The sequence below is a fragment of the Biomphalaria glabrata genome, chromosome 14, assembly GCF_947242115.1.
Source record: "Biomphalaria glabrata chromosome 14, xgBioGlab47.1, whole genome shotgun sequence".
NCBI lineage: Eukaryota > Metazoa > Mollusca > Gastropoda > Planorbidae > Biomphalaria > Biomphalaria glabrata.
In genome coordinates this window covers 17,641,893-17,659,153 of record NC_074724.1, presented here as the reverse complement: position 1 = coordinate 17,659,153, position 17,261 = coordinate 17,641,893, and the positions used below count along the sequence as shown (strand labels likewise).

At 40.0% G+C, this 17,261-nt stretch overlaps 1 protein-coding gene across 2 annotated transcripts in view; it reads right to left on the bottom strand.

Moving 5' to 3' along the window:
- LOC129922668 (uncharacterized) overlaps positions 1-17,261 on the bottom strand; it is a 116,158-nt gene that overhangs the window by 33,349 nt on the left and 65,548 nt on the right. For both annotated transcript variants that reach the window (XM_056009382.1, XM_056009383.1), the window contains exons 11-12: positions 16,377-16,505; positions 4,601-4,634 (exon numbers count right to left, since the gene is read on the bottom strand). In XM_056009382.1, coding sequence (XP_055865357.1) covers positions 4,601-4,634; positions 16,377-16,505 — 163 coding nt within the window. The remainder of the gene's footprint in view (positions 1-4,600; positions 4,635-16,376; positions 16,506-17,261) is intronic.

The window sequence follows — 17,261 nt, the reverse complement described above, 5'->3', positions numbered from 1 at the left end:
CATAATCCGAACAAAAAAAAAAAAGCTCGAAATACAAAAGCCATGGACAGTGGAACTTTTTCAACGTTTCGTACACTTTCATAATAATTATCACGATTGCATTTTGGAGAGATGTGCATTGTATCCACAATCATCTGACATACACGATTCAGAGTTGCCTACAAATTTATACAACAGACGAAGAAACACAGCGCTAAATATTTTTCTTGAGTTTAAAATCAGGTACTAGTCACTTAAACAATGACTTGAAATAAAACACAGTAGTGGTAATGCAATTGTTTCTCACATTCACGGCTGACGACTATCTAGATTACATTTTCGTTCTAGCCCCCTTTAGAAGTTGGAGCCCAGAGGAGCAATGTAAGCTTACACAGTGAGGTCCGTGATTTGTTTTTTATTTTTTTTTAGAATGTAGTAAAATAAAAGAAACTTAGTCACAATTTTTAGGTTTTATTTTTCATTTAGCCTATATTAATTAAACACTGTATAAAGAAACCTAATTAACGTCATGAAATTTCACTGAAACGTTGTTGTTGCCTACATAATTGTTAAGAGTTGTAAAAAGTTCTTCATGGAGGTAGAATTGAAGATACGGCAGGTTTCCGCTCAAGTCGGCAAGGGGTGTGAACATTTTTTCCTCCCCCTCCCCCTGTTGTTGGTCAGTTGTTGGCTTGTAGCTAGTACAACTGAACCGATTTAGGCGTTATATATTTTTAATAAATAAACTTTAAATAACTTGAAAAAACTTCTTTACGAACAAAAACTTAATATAATTGTTATTATTGACGATTTAACTTGAGATAAAATATAGATCTAATAGTAATGAAATAAACTGATATTTAAACACAAAGTCTAGCTCACAACAAAATTAAGTCTTTACTCTTTCTTGTCTTAAGATCGTCTCACATTTGCATTAGGTACGCTAATTTCATCATTGTCACTGCATATCCACCAATCAATCGCTTAACCTCTTCTTACCGCCACCAAGGAAACACACACACACTCCTTTTTGTCAGGAAGTTGCGCCCTCCCCCCTCCACGTGAGAGGAACTAGCAGTGAAATTATTTAAAATATTTTTAAAATTTTATTTTTAATTACCGTTAATAGATCTACTTACGGACTCAAAACAAATTTACAAACAGCCAGCGAAAATTCAAGGCCAGTAATGAGTAGGCGCCTATAGAAAACCCCTTGGGAATCCTTCGTACGCTGCTCCATTGTTGTTGTTTTTTCTAGTAATTATCATGTACAAATATCGTTTATATTTTCAAAGGATAATGGAATAATTAGTTAATATACAATATTTTAGTATTTTTTTTATTTAACTATTTTTTTAAAAGTAGCATTGGAATAATGATTTGACTGCCCCCCTAAGGTCGGCCGCCTGCGTGCAATACACACAATAGGTAGCGGTGGCTCTGTGCACAACACTTGCATAATATGAAAATCTGCCCACGAATTGATATACTTCTTTTAATATTTTAACCATGAATATAAGAAGCTTCTTTCAACTGCAAACTATCAACAGACAAAACCATATACACTTATACAGATATATTCTAGTAATAATGGACTATTTTAATAAATTGCCTGATGCTTTCGCGATACCAAACCAAGAAACCACAACAATAGTCGATATTTTAGTGGAACACTGGATTAGCCCCGCTTTGGTGTACCTATGGAACTACATTCAGAACAAGGGGACGCAACTTTGAATCCAAATTATTCCAGGAGATTTGCAAAATCTTAAAAATTGAAAAGACTCGAACAACACCACTTCGCCCTCAGTCAGACGGGATTGTGGAACGCTTTAATCGCACATTGATACAACACTTGGCTAAGATGACAGTAGAACAGCAAAACGATTGGGATGACTACATTTCTCTATTCCCGATGTCTTATAGAGGAACCGTTCATGCAACCACTGGTTATACGCCAGCCAAATTATTATTTGGTCGGGAACTTCGGCTGCCAGCAGACCTCTTATTTGGGTTGCCAGGAGAAAAACAAACGACAGCTAGCGAATACGTAACAGAACTTAGAAGGAGACTTGAGAAGGTTCATGCACTTGCACGAAGTAGGATAAAAGACAGTAGCGACCTCATGAAAACCAGATATGATAGAAGAGCTAATTCTATTGGGTTTGTAGCGCATGATCTCGTTTGGCTGTTAAACCCAAAGAAAAAGAAAAGATCGCCTAAATTACAAAAGGATTGGGAAGGTCCATATCGGATTGTGAAGAGAATCAACGACGTGGTATACCGTATCCAGAGGGGTCTTCGAACTAAATGCAAGGTGGTACACGTCGATCGGTTGTACCTGTATTGTGAAGAGGACAGAGGAACAGGGTCAGTTCGGGACGAACAGACATAAGAAGGGGGCACTGTAATGACCATGCTCTGTAGTGACTCTATGACTGCGCACCAGCGCATGAGGATGGACTAAATGAATGGAGGGAGAGGAAGAGGAAGTGCGAGAAGATTGGAATGGGCCTTGTTTTGGTGATCTATTTTTGATTAAACTTCGTATTGTCTTTGTTTCCATACCTCGTTGAGTTGCCTTCTTTAAATGTTGTAACATTGTTTTATTTTTTTTTAAGACGTAATCATCTTCTTTTTTGAAGTAACGTCTGCATTATATAAGATAAGAAGATAAGATCTAAATTATAACCACTTAAAGAAGTGGATCGAACAGCATAATGTATATTATTACTGCTAGTCACTAGATTGGACTACGTCTAGAAAACCTGATCATATTGGTCTAGTAATTTTAAGATTAAACGTGTAAATCAAGATATTCAAATATAGACTAGAATTCGCGCCTTTACTTTTCCCTAACTTATGTCAGGTACCCATTAAAGCTGGGTGGACTCAGAGGCGCCTTGAAGATCCAGATTAAAAATCCCAGGCTTTACCAGGATTCAAATCCGGGACCCCCCGGTTCGGAAGCCACTCAGCCATCGCGCCTTCTATATATTAATTTAAGTTTACACTTATATTTCTTTAAATACTAATTCTTATTCTTATCCATAGATTCAAAATTTAAAAAAAATTTACAGGTAACAAAGAGAAACTAAAGAAAGATTCATTCTTGTTACAAAATTAGATAAATTGGCAACAACGACAAAAATTTTCTTGACCTACTTCACAATGTAATTTATATTAGTCGACCGGCGGCGTAGCTAACGCCGCTATTTTGCAGGGCCGACCTTAGGCCACTGCAACCAATGCGACCGCAGTGGGCCCTGCACGTATATAGGCCCCGCGCTAATTTTAGGTGTATCAATTATTAAATTAAACCATTTTATAACTTATAACGGATTTCCCGCGGCCTCCTGTCGATTTAACAGGAGGTCCTGAAAATCTCCTGAAATTGCAAAATATACTCCCCCCCCCCCCTCTTGTTTTCTCTTGGGCTATCTGCAAAAATAAGAGAGTGTTCCTTTACTTCTTCTCGTTTAAACTGTTGAGGGATACGCCGCTATTTTGGCCGCTATTAGGCCACTGCAACATATGCGGCCGCAGTGGGCCCCCACTTTCAAAGGATCCGCTCTAATTCAAGGTGTATACATTTTTAATTAAACCATTTTATAACTTAAAACCGGTTTCCCGCTCCCTCCTGTCGATTTCACTTATTATCCGCTTCCTTACCCAAACTTGGCCCCGCGAAATCTGTTTCGCATAGGGTCCCACAATGGTTAAGTCCGGCCCTGCTATTTACATATAGTAGATTATTTAGATTAGTTCCTAGTCCAAACCTCCCGCAAGACAAAGGGGGGTGGGAGCGGGCAGGGTTTGATACATTTAAACGACAGTCAAGCGCGCAGCCAGTCATCCGTAGTGTGAATACTACTCTTGTTTTCTCGTGGACAGAAATACTTCTTACTACTCGACAAACTATTGAGGGAAGAAGAGAATTATTTATATAAATTCTAGTAGTGAGCTAGAAATGACGCGTCACAAAAAATGAACTTTTACCCTCGCAATTAGCTCAAATATTAAAAATTTAGGTAATAGGCGATATTATGCCGCACACGCCTGATCCGGTTCTTTCTGTGGTCTTACCATAGACAATAAGCTCGTACACATACCCTCAAAAGCTGTACCATCGCAAATTAATATTTATACTATAAAATTGTAAAACTAGCCACACTGTAAAAGGACACTGACATTAATTGAATAAATAGGCATTAGGCTTGAAAGGAGAAATTGTATTCTATGAAAAATATTTTCTATGTTTTATTTCAAGAGCAATTACAATTTGCAATCAAAATGTTGATTTTACATGAAATACATTGGCCAAGCAAAACTTTAATATTATTAGAACTCGTAAATAAACTCTAGTTAATGAGGACAGTTCAGATGAAACGTTTATTGTACGGTAAAGAAAGTAAAGGTGAGTATATTTGGAAACAGCCATATCAGTTAATGAAATGATTATCTTCCTCTATGGTTCTGCAAAAGGGTTTTCAAGAAAGAATTCTAGATAAGTATTAATTGATCTCTTATAAATCAGTTTATTTTTTTTTAAGTTGTAATAATTAAATAATACATTAATACTAAATATGTAATTTTTAAAAAAACAACACTAAAAACTTACAATTCATCCAAATTGTTAGACATGAAAACTTTTCCTGTTGAACAAAAATGTAACTAACTGTAATAATCATTACAAAACAGTCCAACCAGTATTCAGAAAAACCTAATAGCCTTTTGTTTACGGGTTAAGGGTCAATAGAATAAAGAGTTATAAGTGTAGGAAATTACAAATACATTAATTCAATGATCTATTTGCTACAAAAATAAAATGTGTCAGTAGCAATTAGATTTACGGAACAATTAAGTTTTTTTTTTTTAAATTGCCAAAAGAAAAACCATAAAATTTAGATATTTAAATAATTTATCAAGATAAAAAATGTTTTTTATTTTTTCTAATTTTACTAGAAAAGAATTCTTGATTAGTTCTAATTTTTGATGTGAGAATAAGTAGTTTGTGCTAACTTAAAATGAGTATAATATTTTTCTATGATCGACATGCCTAAAAGTGTTCACAATTTCCGAATGATCATACGAAAGTTAATTAGAAAATGAAATTTAACTTTTGATACAAAGCCCTTTGAAAAGCTAGCAGAGTTTGTAACATATTTTTTTTAAGTTTCAGGTAGTGACCATGTGGAGGAAAAGAAATATTTTTGCACAAATTTAAATGCTTGTCCACTTGCAAAGTTTCAATCATCAATGATGATGATATATTTTTTTACTATTATCACTATTATTATTATGTTAGAAAGGAACGAGTATTCATTCTCTGGCCCTACCAGGGCCAAGTTTCGCTAAAGAGAAACAAAATTCATTGTAGTCTCTTAATCAGTGTCCACTGAGTAATTTTCTGGGGATGTGGCAGGTCTGCAGTAGTACCGCCCTCTGACAGACAACGAGAATCTTCTTACGAATATTAAGGGCCTTGAGAGTATATCTTGCATTATCCTTTCGGTTGATATAACGATGGATATTGTAATTTTAGATAACTTCCATAAACGCTTAATCTCCGAGCCTAGGTTCCCACATTTTTTTTTTGTTTATCCATTTCAGCTTTTATTATATTACGAGACAGTGGTTCGGCAACGTCTATAATGGTAGCGGTTGTTGTTTTCTTTTTGTCAATGAACAGCAGATCAGGGCGATTAAAATCTACCTTTTTGTCGGTCAAAATAGACCTTTTCCAGTAAAAAAAATGATCAATAGATTCAGGAAACTTTTTGTGACGTGTATTTGTAATAAGGAGGGGTATCCTTATTTATCAAATTATATGTGATATGATTAATTCAAACCATATTCATCGAAGAAACCATATGTTCACCAGTGTAAGAGACAGAATGTGAATTATGATGAATAACAATAGGCATGTGAATACATTTTACATGCGCTCTTTCAGTTTAGAGGACGGTAAATTCTTAAATATCATTTTCATTCACTTAATTATCATTCCCATTAATTATTAAAATTCAGAAATGGGTAAACTATAACAAATTAAATATAATAAAGCAGTGATGCAAAACCTAATTTAATCTGCGGGCCATTTTAATTTCTAACACTAGTGTCGCGGGCCACACGATGGAAAAGATATTAAAAAAATAATGAAATTAACCTTAAACTTGTATTTCAAACCCAAGGATCTAGTACTTACATTGAATTATTGTGATATTTAAATTTTCTCTTTACACTTCAAAAAAATGGCGTAAATCTGTTTCGATTTTATTGTTCTTTTTTTTTTTTAAACAGCCACACTTTCTTAAAAAAAAAACATGTTGGCTAGCAATAGTATCTCTTAAAACGGGACTGAGTTAATCAAACTTTTGTTGGGCAGGTGTGACAGGTTGGGGAAAGTGATAAATCATAGAAGAATTTAGTTATGTGAGGACAAGAAAATAGTTGATAAATTTAAAATTTATTATTTCTCACAATGTTAAGGGAAAAATCAAATAAGCTTTTGGATGCATGTTTTGTTTTGTCACAGTGGTCTACCACGTTAATGGGGTGTTCATTTACGGTGTCTTTGGGGCTCAGTAGATTTGATTGGGTGACTTCTGGTTGATTTGATTTTTTATTTGAGGCACATCGGCACAATTTAGGCCATGTCGTGCCTGCAGTCCCTAAAGGATCCCTGTCTCTCTATACAACAAGGGCCAGATTCTATACAGTCATATCATTAAAATCAAGGTCTATTCACAGTTAAAATAGTAAAGGTAGTAAAAATTTAAATATTTGGTAAAAATCTAATGTAAATAGTGCATGTTCACAAATTCATAAATCAGATCTTCGTAGATAGCCCCACTTCCCGGATAAAGCCCAGTACCTTCCCAGGGTCGACATTATCAAATAGTGTATTTAAATTAGTGACTCTAAAATATTTCGCCCTGACATCCTGGTATCTGGGGCAATCAACGAGGATATGTTCCACGGTGAGGCGAGAGTCACAGTACTCACAAAGTGGGGGCTCCTCTCTCTTCAGTACAAAAGAGTGCGTGATGTAGGTGTGGCCAATCCTTAGTCTGGACATGGTCGTGCTACCACGCCTTGTCAGACCCTTAGATGTGGGCCGCCACCTGACATCCGCCACAATCTGTCTGAGTTTACTGTGAGTCTCAGCCTCCCATCGGTTCTGCCACTCTCGATAGGTGGCAGAGGCAATACTTTGTCTCAGGTCCGAGTAGGGAATTTGGGTTCCTGACACCGCATGATTTAGGGCTCTCTTTGCTTCTCTGTCTGCGGCTTCGTTTCCCTCAATGCCAACATGGGAGGGGACCCAGATGAAGGTGACATCCCTACGGTCGGCTGTTATTTGGTCCAACAGCTTCAGGCTCTTATGTACCAATGGGATGTCAGTCTTCATCCGCCCCAAAGCTTGCAATGCAGATTTGGAGTCGGAGCAGATTATAAATTTCCTCCTTTCTGATGCTTTTACGGCCATAAGTGCAAGCAATATTGCTTGCAATTCGGCCGTAAAGATGGAGCAGCCATCGGGGAGTCTACGGGAGATTGTTTTGTTCCGAAAGGAGCAGGCACACGCGACCTTTCCCTCCATTTTGGATCCGTCTGTGTAGATGGTGCCACAATCTCCGTAGCTCTCCTGCAGTTCCCTAAAGTGGACTTGTAGTATGCTTGGGTCTGTATTTTCTTTTTTGAAATTAAGGAGGGATAAATTTAATTTGGGTTTATTCATTAGCCAAGGAGGATTCTGAGGGGTTTCTATTTTAGAGATTTGGTCAATGGGTGGGGTTAAATTTTGGATGGGTTCTCTCATTCGAAGGCCCAACGGCTGTATGACGTTAGGCCTTCGATTGTATAATTCTGCCTCTGTGGGGTTAAATATGGAGTCAAAAGCAGGGTTCGTGGGGTTGGATTTTAGCTTGACTATATACTGCATTGCAAGCTTTTTCATTCTTATATCCACGGGGAGTTCTCCAGCCTCCACAGGGAGACTTGGGATAGGTGATGTACGAAACGCGCCGAGACAGAGACGCAGGGCAGCATTTTGTATTGGTTGCAGTATTTTTAGGTACGACTTCCTTGCTGCTCCATATATTATGGATCCGTAGTCTAGCTTGGATCGAATTAGACTCCGATAGAGCAGCAGCAAGGTATCTCTGTCAGCTCTGTCAACTCCCCAGTCCGTATGGCTGAGTACTCTTAGTATGTTTAATGACTTTTGGCATTTCTTCTTAAGTTCCTTAATGTGGGGGAGAAAATTAAATTTGGAATCTAAGGTGAGGCCTAAAAATTTTGTAGTTTTCACGACAGGGATCTTCTTTTTGTGTATAAATAGTTCAGGGTCTGGGTGGAGTCCCCTTAGATTTCAAAAATGCATACTAACTGTTTTGGAGTCTGAGAATTTGAAACCATTATAGTTTGCCCAACCCTGAATTTTGTTTAAACATAACTGTAATTTTCTTTCTAAGGTGTTCATGTTTTTCCCATAAGTGAGAATGACAAAGTCATCAACATACAAAGAGCACTCTATGCCAGGGGACAGCGCATTTATGATGCTATTTATTTTAATGTTGAACAGGGTGACTGACAGAATGCCCTGGGGTACACCCATTTCCTGGTCATGAGTGTCAGAAGCGGGGTTGCCCACTCGAACCTGAAATTTTCGATCTTTCAGGAATTCCTCCACAAAACGGGGGAGGTGTCCCTTAAGCCCCATAAGCGCCAGGTCACGTAGAATGCCATGTTTCCAGGTTGTGTCATAGGCCTTTTCTATATCGAAGAATACAACTACTAGATGTTCTCTTCTGAGTAATGCATTTCTAATATAAGCTTCCAGCCTTACCAGGTGGTCAGTTGTTGTCCGCCCCTGCCGGAATCCGCACTGGTAGTTTGAGATCATTTTATTCCTTTCCAGGTACCAGACCAGCCTACTGTTGATCATTCTTTCCATGGTTTTGCAGATGCAGCTTGTTAGTGCTATTGGTCGATAGTTAGCTGGGTCAGAGCCGTCTCTTCCCGGTTTAGGTATCGGTATAACTGTGGCTTTCCTCCAGCTGTTTGGGAAAGCGCCTGTTTGCCACACACAGTTATAGACCCCTAGCAGGACTGCCAATGAGGGTTCGGGAACGTGCTTGAGGAACTGGTAATGGATTTCGTCTTCTCCAGGCGCTGTGTCATGTGACTTGTCCAGCGATTCCATCAGTTCCTCAAGCGAGAACGGTTTGTTGTAGTCTTCATTGTTCTCTGACCTGAAATCAATGGGGTGTCTTTCCTCCCTGGTTTTGACTTTTTGGAACTCTGGCGTGTAGTGTGCAGTGGATGATTTTTCTGCTATTGGGGATGCAAGGCAGTCAGCTATTTCTCTGGGGGACGTGACAGTTCGTCCTTGGTTTTTCAAATGCCCTATTGCATTTGATACTTTCCCTTTGATTCGCCTTACTGCCTTCCAAACCGCTCTAGCAGAAGTTTTGGCACCCAGACTGCCGACAAAACTTCTCCAGGAATTCCTTTTGGCTGACCGTATGGTTTGTCTAGCCTTTGCTCTAGCTATCCTGAATAGCTTTAGGTTTTCCTGGGAAGGATTCTTTATAAATACAGCCAGTCGTTTTTTCCTATCACCAATAGCACTTTTGCAAGCTGTATAAAACCATGGTTTGCTAGGCCGTTTTGGATTTGCAGAGGTTAGGGGTACAACTTTCCTGGCTATACTTAGTAGCTTGCTAGCAAAGGTATCAACTGGGTATTGTTCATGGAGGATATTTTCTGTGATATCCTCGAAGCATCTTTTTTGGAATTGTTCCCAATCGGCCTTATTCAGTTTCCACCGCTGAGGTCGACCCAATGAAGGGAGATTGTTAGTAATGATGATTGGGAAGTGATCACTTCCCCGTGGATCATTGCTAACTGACCATTTAAAATCGTCCAGAAGTCCGGGGACGCATACGGTGAGGTCGATGCATGTGAGTGATCCAGTTCCTGGGTGCAAGTAGGTCGGTGATGCATCATTAAGTATGCATAAATCATGTTGGAGGAAGATATCCTCCAGCATACGACCTCTTGTGTCGGTATTGTTGGATCCCCACATGGTGTTATGGGCATTGAAATCCCCAAGGATTAAATAAGGCCGGGGGAGTTGTTTCAGGTCCTCCATGTCTGTTCGGTTTAATGGAGCGTCTGGTGGTAGATACAGGCTGCAGCAAGTGATAACCTTGTGAAGGTTTATCCTAGCTGCTACGGCCTGTAGTGTGGTCTGTAGTTCTACCCTCTCATGGGGGATGCTATCCTTCACAAGGATACAGACTCCACCTGATGCTCTCTCTGCATCCTCAACATTCTTGCTGTAAGCACGGTAGCTTCGGAAGCTGATGCAATCTTTCAGAAATGTTTCCTGTAAGCAGACAACTACAGGACAACCATCAGTAGCTGCATTTCCTCGTAATTGGCCTTGAGGCCTCTACAATTCCACTGTACAATTCTGGAATCCATGGCTTATTCTAGATGACCTACTTGGAGCTATTTGGCCTTGGGAGGCCCCCGGAGGGGTTTCCCTTTATTCTAGTGACCTTGGTATTTATATTCTTGGGTTTGGATGGAGAGGAGGACAACCCCCTTTTGGGGGAAGTCTTTCTCTCTGGAGAGGGGAGATCCCTCTGGTTAGAGCGGAGGTCATTTCCTCCTCTCTCGCCTCGGGCATCCTCTCCGCTTTGATTTCTCCCCTTAGGGAGTTGGTCAACCTCTAATTCGGTAGAGGTTGGGGTGTCTGGCTGGGTTCTCTGAGGAGAACCTGTGTCAGACATGATGTCTCCGGGTTCTCCCGGAGTATTAGTTTTGACATGCTGCTCAGTCTCCATGCTCTCATCAGCAAGCACAGAGAACCTGTTCTTTAGCATGACAACAGGGCTTTCTTGTTTCTTCAGAGGTGTGTTCTTTGGCGGTGTTTTCTTCTGAGTTGGAGGAGGAGGAGGGGGTGGTGGGGTCAATGTGTCCGTCTGTGTGGCTATGGATCTTCCTATCTTAGCGACAGCTTTGTCAAGCCGAATTGACCCTTGGGTAGGGCCAGTACAGCCGATTTCGCCTGGCTGAAGGTACATCCATTTCTTGCCTTGTACTCCTGCACGGCAACCTCCTGTTTCCACACAGGGCAGTCCTTGGAGTAAGCTGAGTGGCCAGCTTGACAGTTTGGGCACTTGAACTGGGCTGTGCAGCCCTTATCCTCATGACCCTCTCCAGCACATCTGGCACACACAGTGTTCCTCTTGCAGACTGCCGCGCCGTGTCCATAACCCTGGCACTTGAAGCACCTCATGGGGTTAGGTATGTAGGGCCTCACTGGAACTCGTAGGTATCCTGCCTTCACATACTCTGGCGGTGTCCTAGTTCCGAATGTGAGGATAATAGTGGCGGTTTTGACCTCCTCACCATCCCTGCGCCTGGTAATGCGCCGGGCATGGGTGACTCCTTCAATGCCCTCCTTCTCGGAACATTCCAGTAGGTTCCTAGAGCTGATTACACCTCTGCTGGTGTTCAGACTCTTGTGTGGCATGACTTCCACTTGGAGATCACAGAGTCTTCTGCATCTTAAAAGCCCATCAGAGTGTGTCTTGCCATCTACTTCTGCAAGAAGTTCCATTGATTTGTGTAGCTTAGACACACTCTTGGGCTCTCCCACTACTGACTTGAGTCCCTTATAGATACGGAAAGGGCTCAGCTTTGTCAGACTTTTCCCCTCCTCTGTGCACCTGACCACCAAAAATGATGGCCAGGTAGTACAGCTTTTTGTGGCCTCCTCCTTTTTTGCCTCAATGCGGCGTCTCTTGCCCAGACTTAAATCTGGGGCAAGTAGTGTGTTGCGTTTTTTTTTGTCCATGTATATTCTTGTTAATTCGGCACCTGTGCTCCCCACCCGCCATCGAGTCCAACAAGGGGACGGGCCATTCGGAAGTCTAGAATGAGCCCGCCAGGGCTACACAGGTGCTATACTCAGTCAGCTGCTGCATCGGACATGTGTCCGATACAGCAGCTCCCTGATTGACCCTCCAGCCACCGCCCTCCAGCATAGGTCGACGACCTATGCTGGTAGCTCGGCATGACCAGCCGATTGACCCAGAGCGGGCCATCTGGGCCTCAGGTCTAGGGGAACTTGGATCCAAAGTATTGTGTTGTGGTGGTTTATCCTCAGATAGCCACCACTCAAACACCAGGATCTCTTTATCCCCCCTTACCCGTCGCAGTCCACGGCAAACGGACTGGTCTAGGACGTAGTGAGATATTTAGAGATAAGGAGACAGAGTGATGATCAATGAAGGCAGACTGAGGAAAAGAGGAGGCAGACACAATGATAGAAAAGAAGTAGGGCACTTTTGAGCTCCAAAAGTGCTAAGGAAAGAGGAGCGCAGTGACTTCTGGAACATGACTTCTGTTTTTCCGAGGTTTATAGCTTAAACAAAAAAAGGCGGAGGCTTACGCAAATTCGATTAACAGGGAGTTGGAGATCATGTTCATTGTGAGCTAGTAGGCACAATCATCGGCAAAGAGAAGCGTGTTACGACCTTTTCCTTTGTTTTTGTATGGGGCAGTAGACGAATAAGATTGAACACGCTGCATACTGAGCGAAACATAACGTAGATACCTTCGTATAGTCACTGACTCATTTTACCTAACATAGCGCCAAAAAAGATAGCGAAGAGAGTAGGGGAATTGAAGAGGTTTGTTTCAAACCATTTTCTTTTAGGTAGTTATCAAGAACAAGACTAGTTATAGTTGCTTAGCTAGGGTTTTGGCGGCCCAGGTGGCTTCACCATTTTATGGCCCCTGCATTTAGATATTCAACATCGTGACATGAGATATTGTACTTAATAAATCTATGTCTTAATTCCACTTGGTACAGTAAAATTAACAAAAAAATAGTCTTTAAGACTCTTAATGAATAATACCATTGTTTATTGACGAGATAATGCACAAGTAACTCATCTCAATTCATATTGCATCACGTGGTTTTTTGTGCACATTAACTAGATCAATGCTGTCTAGTATTTTTTACTGCTCGTGAATAGCAAGATTACATGGCTGTGGCGTAATATTTAATTTTAAAAATATGAAATTCATTTAGAGCCTCCATCAAATGGGGGCAAGGGGACTTTCAAATCTGGACTCCCTCCTCCACCCTAGCTACGCCACTGACTAACCAGCAAGACTCCAGCAAAAATCATTCCTCTTGCAGACAGAAGTGTGGTCAATTTGGCCATATAGGCACATCGAAGCGACTCGTGGAAAGAGCGTGTGTAACCAGCGTCAGCATGTCCATGTATGTTTACATACAGTTCAATACACCATTTATTTTATAGTTTCCGAAACTTTGTCTGCAGTGTGTGACAAGAAGCTTCATAGAAAGACCTGGATGCAGTGTCATTATGGTTTGCAAGAAAAGAGCGATAGCAGTTGTGCTTTTGCATCTTTGTGACAAGTCAAAAACTCGCTGTCAGAGTCACTCAAATTTATCACAGCATTAATTATTATTTTTCATTATTTATTTATTTTATTTTAATTATTTCCCCATCCTACCCCGAAAATTATTCACCCGCCACACCTTTTCCGCTCCAGGCTAGACTTAGTTGACCACATTGGAGATAGTTAGGCCACGTCTTTCGATTTATCTTCCCTTGACCGGGGCAAAGATACACCCAGACTCTTTGATCTCATCGGCAGGATGTCTGACAGCCGCAGTGGACACCACCTTGTGTGGAATGCAAGTCACTCCCCCCCCCCCTTTCTCCTACGTCTCTCTTTGATCTAGGAGATTACTCGAGTCAAAGTGCCTCTCGACGCTCCCATCTTAAGTCTAATTCACCCACGTGTAAGATAATTCTTAGCCTAGGACATTTCCTGTGCCCGCACACATTCTCCAGGCCTGTATATAAAGTAGATCCAAATCAAATCAGACCCTCTTATTTCTCTATCGCTGAGCTATTGAGTCTGGACTACTTCATACATTCTTTCTCCTAGAGGAATACCTGGTGGTAAGCCGAACTTAATCACAAGTTCCATCTTAATTACTTGTGTGCTATTCCCACTGGATATGATCATGTGTAGTTTATTATTTCATTTATATTTTATTAGTGCATTGTGTATTTCTCACTGGCGTAAGTAGAAAACATAAACATGTCCTATGTATTTATTTATGTATTGCATTAATCTTAATGCTACGTTGCTCAATTGATCGTTGATGCAACCATGTATATATTTTTACATCTTAGTCTATTTCCTTTATCTCGGTTGACCGCCTTGATAATTTTACTAGCGCACTAACACTGCGTCTAGAAAAGAGTTATGAGTTATCTCCCCTGTATTGAATTATCTCCCCTGTAGCCATTTCACTCTAACGAGAGTTGCGCCTCTTGAACGGACACCCTCTCCATTTAAGCGCGCCCCATTGTTCTCGATCGACGGTCATATGTAAACATACCGTCAGGATCGCTGACCACCGCCCAATTCAACCCCCCCCCCCCTTTCTTTCTCTATCCACTTGTGTTGTTTATTTGAGATTATTATTTCCCCTTTTATGTACATTTTTATATTATTACTTTCCCTTTTATGTACATTTATATAATGCTACTATCCGCCATCTATTTTCCAAATCCCATTTGTCATCATCTCCTCATTGTGCTCTAAAGCAATTTCACCAATCTGACGAATGCACCTCAGTCGAGGGCATCGATAAGATGTATGAGAGACATGTCCTAACTTGTCTTTATTTATCCGCAGCCTCCCTCAGGTGTCTGCCTATTGCCTATTTACCTGCCTATTTAGTTGATATCAAGAATCACCTACTATCTTTGTGCTTAGTGCTATTCAGCACTGCACTAGCTCACTGACCTGCCTATTTATTCATTGGATCAACGATCTATTTACCTGCATTTGTGTTTAGTGCTATTCAGCACTGCACTTGCCTACTGAGATCTACTAAACTCTATCACTTGGCGCTATCGGTATTGCCCGCCTATTCGACAGCCCACCTGTCAAGCTATTCGATGCGACGTTCCTATAGATTCAGATCTGTGTGAGACGTCATAGCTACGCCAACCCTCTGCAACTCACTGGACATATCCTGTCAACTACGCTGCCCACGGCAGATCAGCTCTGCCCGCAGTAACTTTGTGCCCACGGTAGCCGGCCACCCGCCCTACTGTGCCCACTACAGATATTAGATTTTGGGGATTGAGACTCCACAAGAACTATATCACCGACGTCCCTCTATCCGCTAGAGCGCCACCTCCAGCTGCAGAACCTCAAGCCAGGACACAGCCAGCTGCGACATCAACAGGAATACCAGCTAAGTCAGAGGACAAAGTGACATACTCTCTTATTAGGTGCAAGAGTGATGATTAAACATAGAACATACTAGAGATAGATGCAAACCCTCCCCCTTTTTATCCTTATATGTATATTTATGTAAATAAATATTCTTTATTTTAACTTTTGTATCTATCTTTCATTGCTTCGTCTCGTTGCGTGTCTGCTCCCGATTCATATGCTGATAGGTTGGTGTGTGATAGCTTTAAAAATAATCATCCCCTAGACATTAAAACGCGCCAAACACACATCACATTTCTCCACCTGTCACAATCTTTTGAATTTAAACGTTGTTCTCATCAAACCAGTCTCTGCTGGTTTTACTGAAATGGACGCTTTATTTATCAGTGGTTTTACAAGTGTTAGGTGGCTCCACGCTGTGTCTTGTGCAAATAAGCTTAAACGGAGTTAACAATAAAATTACAAAATAACACAGGCGAAAGGCCAACAACCTCCGACGAGTTCAATGCACACTGGCTTTACTTCGCCACCATGTCTACAAAATCAGGGTATAGTTGCAAACTAGGCTGATGACTTAAACTTCTACTTATTCCAGGCAGATGGCTTCTATATCACTTCTGTGCAATGGCACCAGTAAGCTAAGTCACCTCCACGATGTGTCTTGTGCAGATAAGTCAAACGGGGGTATCAATCATATAATGCAATAACAAAAGCATAAGAACAGAAGTATAAAGGTAGCCTACTCGACTCTGATAAACCATGTCTAAGACGTTTAATACGTAGTGAGGGAACCGTCGAATGTCGTATTATCTAAATAACTACCTCAGAAACTAAAGCTGACATCGCTTTAAAGCTGTCAAGAGTTTTCTGTGTCTTTTTTACTAGTCGCATCATTGCATCCAAATAAAAACTTTTATCTTTATTGCAACAAATAATTTTTCGAACCAAAATCCTAATCATGTCATAACAAAAAGATATGATTTAAACATCGCAAGATGTTGCTGATCAGTTAAGAATTAGTAGAACCATAACATTGTAGCAATAATCTAAATAATAAAAAAAATATTTTTACTTACTTGTTTTTGAGAGATATACAAATGTAATCAAAATGATTAAAGCTATGCTCCCAGCTGCTATGCCTCCACCAATAGCACCAGACAAATTAGAATAGCCCTCTCTTAGAACTGGAATAACTGAATCATTTGCTTAATGAAAGGGAAAAAGACGTATATATATATATATATATATATATATATATATATATATATATATACATATATATGTATATATATATATATATATATAGATATATATATACATATACATGTATATGTATAAATAGATATATATATATATATACATATATATGTATATATAGATAGATATATATATACACATATATATATATATATATATATATACACATATATGTGTATATATATATATATATATATATGTGTATATATATATATATATATATATATGTGTATATATATATATATATATATATATATGTATATATATATATATATATATATATATATATATATATATATATATATATATATATATATATATATATATATATATATATATATATATATATATATATATTGTTACGAATCTCACTATCCAGGCTCTCTGCAAACTGCACCATACACCACCGACTTAAAGAACTTGGCTACTCAGGGCTCCAAAGTAACGTAATAGTTTAATGTCAATAACAGCCAATACTGTACAATTGGCAACACGTACACTGTACAAATATCTCTCCGATAACACCGTTCCGCAGTATCAACTCTTGCACTGGCCTCTCCTTCTCGTTCCGGGCTTGCACTGGGTTCGACAGTTCAGGACTGACTTCACACACTAGGCTCGTTGTGTCGGACTCGATCGCAGACCAAGATCAAGACGCCAGCCGTCTCAACTGTACTTGACAGTACTCCGCACTGAACCGTCGT